Source organism: Bombina bombina, chromosome 4 (assembly GCF_027579735.1).
Source record: "Bombina bombina isolate aBomBom1 chromosome 4, aBomBom1.pri, whole genome shotgun sequence".
NCBI lineage: Eukaryota > Metazoa > Chordata > Amphibia > Anura > Bombinatoridae > Bombina > Bombina bombina.
The window spans coordinates 1,085,397,946-1,085,405,704 of NC_069502.1; the positions used below are offsets into that span (position 1 = coordinate 1,085,397,946).

Sequence of the window (7,759 nt, forward strand, 5' to 3'; positions counted from 1 at the left end):
ATCTGTCACCACTGAGACCACAGAACCCCACACTGCCTGAGCGTGACATGAGAGTGCCCACTGTCTATTACACGTACCATATAAACTGTTTTAAAACAAAGCATTAAAAGTTAGGATTTGCAAAGTTTAGACTCTTGATTATATTTATCTAATCCGTTTAATTTATGCCAATAATAGGCAGATATGAATTAGAACTACACTGATAATGCAATCACTTGATAGAATGTTGCAGTGTCATGGCTAAGACTGTGCAGAATCTGCTCCAGCAAATCAGGGGCAGAGGGAAAACACAATTTCAGAGGAACAGGAGACAAAGTAAATATTGAAAGTGCAAATTAATTGTTTTGTTTTTCTAAGGATTTTGTTGATGATGTTGAACAAAAGCAGTAGTGATACATTGAGAGATGGAAAGTGAATAGTCTGCAGGTGTATTATATAATTGGTGTAATGACTGTGCAGGGTTACACTGGGTTACAGATAATATCTGTTGGTGGCCTGTCTTTTTCTCACACGCTCTGTTCTGGAGTCAGCTTGGCTGGGATTTACCATTGCGTTGCTGATCCCTCCTCTCTCATATTTCTCTTTGTGGTGCAGCCCTAACTGTTTGTCTTTTCTTTCCCTAGAGGTCATTGTCATACATGATTCCATTTACTGTAAATGTAATTAACCTTTTAACTAAATGCATAGAACGTGGGGAGATTTTCAATTTGTGAAGTTGATCTATGTATGTATTCTGTAAATTTATAATTACCTCAATATAAATATATATTTATTGTATATATTAAATTGAAAGTTTACACTAAAAAAAAAAAAACTTTTGTATTGAGTATTTTAAAAATAGCATTAAAGGGACAGTATACTGTAAAATTGTTTTTTCTTAATGCGTTTCCCATTACTTTTTTTTACCAGCTGCAGAGTATAAACTGTATGAGAATGTACTTTGTAATGTTTATTTGTGTATATTAAATAGCTGATTTTGTGTTTTGAAGCCACAACCTAATAAAATGGGTTGAGCTGGTTTCAGGGCAGCGGCCATGTTAGGAAGCTAAATTAGGAGCTCTTCGAATCATCTAAATAATCTGCCGATTATTACTCTAAATTAGTGGAACTATCCTACACCCTCCAAGAATATGCTTCACTGAACACTGCTGCATTGATTGATACCGATCATGTACAATTTACTTTACGTTGAGCCCTAGCCCCCAATTTAACAAAGGTCTGTCGGACCTGATCCAACAGTGCGGATCAGGTCCCACAGACCTTGCTGAATGTGGAGAGCAATACACTCTATGTATTCAGCATTGCACCAGCAGCTCTTGTGAGCTGCTGGTGCAACGCCACCCCTGCAGATTCGTGGCCAATTGTCCGCCAGCAGGGGTGTCAATCAACCCGATCGTACTCGATCAGGTTGAATTGCGGCGATGTCTGTGTGCCTGCTTAGAGCAGGTGGACAGACTATGGAGCAGCGTTTTTTAGACCGCTGCTTCAAAACTGGTGTTTCTGGCGAGCCTGAAGGCTCGCCAGAAACACGGTGCTTCAAGCTCCGTATGGAGCTTGATATATATGCTCCCTAATCTGGACCGTTAGAAACTTTGGCAGCGGCCAACAAATAGTCTTCTAACACCCCCTCCCTGTTTTCCCTGTAAAGCAGTTAGCACAACACTGCAATTTAACACTGATCATATAATACTTTATTCACCTATTGAGCCATCTAGTTCTCTGACATCCTATCAAAAATGGAGACACCTCTTCCAGAGTTGCGAGCATTACTTAACAAGCTTGAAAAAAATGAACAGAGGCTATGACGTTATTCTAGAGGAGCTGAGAGCTCCATACTTTGAGGAAACCCAATTTGAATCTATTGCCGCAGAGAGAGCAACCTAATATGGATATAGCATTCACTTTCACTAGAATCTAACAACCAGTCTAATGGAGACAGTACCCACAAATCACTTAGAAGAGCGCCACAACTCAGAGACGCACTTGCTCTTGATGTCTGTGTCAGCCGAGAGGGAAGCGGCCAGTCCTTCAGAGCGAGGCACAGGTAGATTACAGCTGCAAACGGCAACCACATTGCCAGTTAAAACAAAGGGAGTTCCTGCAAGCAATGGAATAAAGAGAAGCTTAGATTTGCTGATATCGTGGGGAGACAGATCATTAACCCAGGTGTGGGACAGTTTGGATTTCTGTGAGGTTACTTACATAATGGACTACTCCCCACCTAATAGAGACGCTATCATTCTATGTCCCTGTTAGGGTTCCAGGAATCAGACTGAGACAAGAAGTGCAAAAATAATCACACCTTTATTAATAGCAAAAAATAATAAAAAGTCCACAAGTCAAATAACAAGCCAGGAATCAAAACCAGAGCTGGTAGTCAGACGAGCCGAGTCAGGAGCCAAAGAGAGTAGTCAGACGAGCCGAGTCTGGAACCAGGAGAACAGCAGAGTCAGGAACAAGCCAGGGATCAGGAACCAGGAGGGATGTCAGACAGCCAGGTAATACACAGGAGCTCTCACAAACAGGTCTGAGACAACGCAATGGCAAAGCATACTGAACAGAGGCCCTTTAAATAATATGTGATGACATCACAATTCTGAGACTGCATCCTGTCTCATATGGATGATGTACACCAGTCTGGCCATAAAAGGAAGTGCAGGAAATGAGCAGCATCACATAGTATGCACCAGAGTCAGCAAGACAGGTGAGTAAAATGGCTGCCAGCAGCACATGGCAAACAAAGCAGGGAAAAAACCCTGACAGTCCTCTTATTCATTTGATCATTGTACCTGTGGTTAATCCATTCGTAGCTTATTTCAACCTTACATCCAGGACCGGCTGTTATCCACCTCCAGATCACTACACTATCAGCTGTGACGGATCTCATTTCCCTGGCGTTCCGGAAGTCAGACACACTCACGCTGGACACTGTAGCGGTTAGTAAAGTATCGCTCTGGGGGAAACTTTTTATCACAAGGTACCGCTCCATGTATTATCTCTTCCAGAGGAAATTTGTATATCGTTAAGTGGATAATCATGTTTGCTTCTTTGTAATCTGGCTGTACTTACATTATTTATGTGAAACTGAGTTATCGCAGCTTCTGTTTGCTATTCGTATATCTTTACCTTGCATTAACACGCAAACTAACCAACCTGCAAATATTCTGTTTAAGAATTATTTGAGTGAATGGAGAACTGTACATATTTTACCTTTGAATGATTATGTGAGTGTGTGAAGATATTACATCCTGAAAACGGCAAACACCAAGTTTATCTTTGTGGATTATAAATTCAATTGGAGATATATTCAAACCCATGTGTGAATTCATTACTAACCTTAAAGGGTTACCTCAGTATTAACTCCTTGTATCCAGGACTTTGCTTACTAACCTTGCTAAAACCTATTGCATCTATACTGGTGTCATATATTAACCCCTGAAGTCTCAGGAACTCTATCTAATCCAAGTTTGCTTTGCGAAATTATCTTCACTAACTCTAATGAGCCACAGTGTTTATCATTACGATATCTATCTTTAATGCTTAGGCATTAGTTACAATCTATCTCTTTCTTATCCGCAGACATTGTGTCTATCAATACCTAAATCTTCTTCAGTAATATGTCTCACTGTTCGTTCACCATTTAAACATAGCTATTGTTCCTTGGTGAAAAGCAACAAAGAGATACACAACTACTTGGGTAGTTTAAACTTCAAAGTATATTTACACTTTGGGAAAATTACAAATACAAATCCCACATGAAGTCTCCCTTGTTCAAATGGATCAAAATACCACATTAAATAGGAGTAGGTTAAGAACAATCAACTTTGCTTCACTTATCCGTGTCTGCATCGTAGAACTTCAGCTAGTCATGAAGACTGTAATGAACGACATCTAGGGGGTTTTCGGTTATGGACTATGTCTACAGAACTGTCCTATTCTATTATATGCTATAAAACTAAAATTCTATTTTATATGTGAACCAGAATACATCTAACTAAAAAATTGAGTACTATGATGTCCCATACAGAGCCTATATTGTGGATTGATCTATCTTTCTTAAACTAACTGTCATGTAACTTAATTGTTAGTATATTTGAGCTGAACAAGCTACATTGTGCCATATATATATATATATATATATATATATATATACACTGCTCAAAAAAATAAAGGGAACACTAAAATAACACATCCTAGATCTGATTGAATTAAATATTCTAATGAAATACTTTGTTGTTTACATAGTTGAATGTGCTGACAACAAAATCACACAAAAATTAAAAAATGGAAATCAAATGTTTCAACCCATGGAGGTCTGGATTTGGAGTCACACTCAAAATTAAAGTGGAAAAACACACTACAGGCTGATACAACTTTGATGTAATGTCCTTAAAACAAGTCAAAATGAGGCTCAGTAGTGTGTGTGTGGCCTCCACATGCCTGTGTGACCTCCCTACAACGCCTGTGCATGCTCCTGATGAGGTGGCGGATAGACTCCTGAGGGATCTCCTCCCAGACCTGGACTAAAGCATCTGCCAACTCCTGGACAGTCGGTGGTGCAACGTAAAGTTGGTGGATGGAGCGAGACATGATGTCCCAGATGTGCTCAATTGGATTCAGGTCCGGGGAACGGACGGGTCAGTCCATAGCATCAATGCCTTCATCTTGCAGGAACTGCTGACACACTCCAGCCACATGAGGTCTAGCATTGTCTTGCATTAGGAGGAACCCAGGGCCAACCGCACCAGCATATGGTCTCACAAGGGGTCTGAGGATCTCATCTCGGTACCTAATGGCAGTCAGGCTACCTCTGGCGAGCACATGGAGGGCTGTGCAGCCCCCCAAAGAAATGCCACCCCAGACCATTACTGACCCACTGCCAAACCGGTCATGCTGGAGGATGTTGCAGGCAGCAGAATGTTCTCCACGGCGTTTCCAGACTCTGTCACGTCTGTCACATGTGCTCAGTGTGAACCTGCTTTCATCTGTGAAGAGCACAAGGCGGCAGTGGCAAATTTGCCAATCTTGGTGTTCTCTGGCAAATGCCAAACGCCCTGCACGGTGTTGGGCTGTAAGCACAACCCCCACCTGTGGACGTTGGGCCCTCATACCACCCTCATGGAGTCTGTTTCTGACCGTTTGAGCAGACACATGCACATTTGTGGCCTGCTGGAGGTCATTTTGCAGGGCTCTGGCAGTGCTCCTCCTGTTCCTCCTTGCACAAAGGCGGAGGTAGAGGTCCTGCTGCTGTGTTGTTGCCCTCCTACGGCCTCCTCCACGTCTCCTGATGTACTGGCCTGTCTCCTGGTAGCACCTCCATGCTCTGGACACTACGCTTACAGACACAGCAAACCTTCTTGCCACAGCTCGCATTGATGTGCCATCCTGGATGAGCTGCACTACCTGAGCCACTTGTGTGGGTTGTAGACTCCATCTCATGCTACCACTAGAGTGAAAGGACCGCCAGCATTCAAAAGTGACCAAAACATCAGCCAGAAAGCATAGGAACTGAGAAGTGGTCTGTGGTCACCACCTGCAGAACCACTCCTTTATTGGGGGTGTCTTGCTAATTGCCTATAATTTCCACCTGTTGTCTATCCCATTTGCACAACAGTATGTGAAATTGATTGTCACTCAGTGTTGCTTCCTACGTGGACAGTTGGATTTCACAGAAGTGTGATTGACTTGGAGTTACATTGTGTTGTTTAAGTGTTCCCTTTATTTTTTTGAGCAGTGTATATATTGCCAGACTTACAGGTGGACTCAATACCTTTTTCAGAAATCATTCTATCTTTGTTTTATATAATGGCAGATTTAAGATTTCACTAAGGTGTTTATTTATCTACCATGGCATTTTTGAATGCCATATCAATCATTGTTTGTGTCCACATATGTGTCCATAGTGTCCATATTTCAAAACAAGTTGTTTGTCATGTGAGGTTATCCACAAGCCATTTTAGTCTATATGAAATTATTATAGCTAATATACTTTAAGAGCCATATAACTCATATACAAACCCATAGACACATAATACACCCACATAGTATTTCCTCTTCCAGGTATACAACTGCTATGAAGAATAGAAATGAGTTTTGTTTAGGACAGAATCCATACCAGTCGGATTATGAAGCTCTAGACCTGAGAATTAAACTCCTTCACCTCATGTAGGTTCTTCTTTAACAGCAAATAAATGTCATACTCTGTAATTTCAATAGTCTCCTATTTATAGTCCAGCTACCTTAACCAAACTATTCATATATACAATATTTCAATATGCTGGACCCTAGCATGTTGATAGAGAACTATAACATATTTTACACTAATTATATATTATTTGCTTACTCTTCTTGACTTTTTTTTTTTGATTCTAACATTTTATATAATATTAAAGGGACAATGAACCCAATTTTTTTTTCTTTTGTGATTCAGATAGAGCATGCAATTTTTTTAGAGCATGAAAAGCAACAAAGAGATACACAACTACTTGGGTAGTTTAAACTTCAAAGTATATTTACACTTTGGGAAAATTACAAATACAAATCCCACATGAAGTCTCCCTTGTTCAAATGGATCAAAATACCACATTAAATAGGAGTAGGTTAAGAACAATCAACTTTGCTTCACTTATCCGTGTCTGCATCGTAGAACTTCAGCTAGTCATGAAGACTGTAATGTCCGACATCTAGGGGGTTTTCGGTTATGGACTATGTCTACAGAACTGTCCTATTCTATTATATGCTATAAAACTAAAATTCTATTTTATATGTGAACCAGAATACATCTAACTAAAAAATTGAGTACTATGATGTCCCATACAGAGCCTATATTGTGGATTGATCTATCTTTCTTAAAGGGACAGTTTACTCAAAAATTTTCTCCCCTTTAATTTGTTCCCAATGATCCACTTTACCTGCTGGAGTGTATTAAATTGTTTACAAGTAGCTCCTTTACCCTTATATTGGCATTTGAAATTGTTAATTTAGCATGTGGTATCCCCACCTATTCTGAAAGTTTGTGGCCGTGTGTACCAGCTATAGATAAGCTTTGTAAACACAGCAAGCAGAAGAAATTACACTCCCAGTGTGATAAAGCAGAGATAAGTTAATAAAATGTTGATTTTCCATTGTTCTCTCAAAGTATTGGTGATTGTTTTAAGGACAGATATAAGAAAAAGAAGCAGGTATATGTGCACAATGTGATATAGTAATGAGATCTGATTATACCTACAAGCTCAACCTATTTTATTAGGCTGTGGCTTCAAAACACAAAATCAGAGCTTTAATATACAGAAATTAACCTTAAAAAGTTAATTTTCATACATTTTTTACTCTGCAGTTGATAAAAAAAGCAATTGTAAACACATTAAGGGAAAAACTATTTTACAGTATACTGTCCCTTTAAACTAACTGTAATTTAACTTAATTGTTAGTATATTTGAGCTGAACAAGCTACATTGTGCCATATATATATATATATATATATATATATATATATATATATATATATATATATATATATATATATATATATATATATATATATAGCCAGACTTACAGGTGGACTCAATACCTTTTTCAGAAATCATTCTATCTTTGATTTATATAATGGCAGATTTAAGATTTCACTAAGGTGTTTATTTATCTACCATGGCATTTTTGAATGCCATATCAATCATTGTTTGTGTCCACATATGTGTCCATAGTGTCCATATTTCAAAACAAGTTGTTTGTCATGTGAGGTTATCCACAAGCCATTTTA

General features: G+C 39.1%; 1 protein-coding gene across 1 annotated transcript in view; it reads right to left on the reverse strand.

The window, feature by feature from the left end:
• Nucleotides 1-630, reverse strand: part of LOC128658202 (fibrous sheath CABYR-binding protein-like) — a 12,895-nt gene extending 12,265 nt beyond the window's left edge. The window contains exon 1 of the mRNA XM_053712728.1: nt 511-630. Coding sequence (XP_053568703.1) covers nt 511-630 — 120 coding nt within the window. The remainder of the gene's footprint in view (nt 1-510) is intronic.
• Between the last annotated feature and the right edge of the window lie 7,129 nt (nt 631-7,759).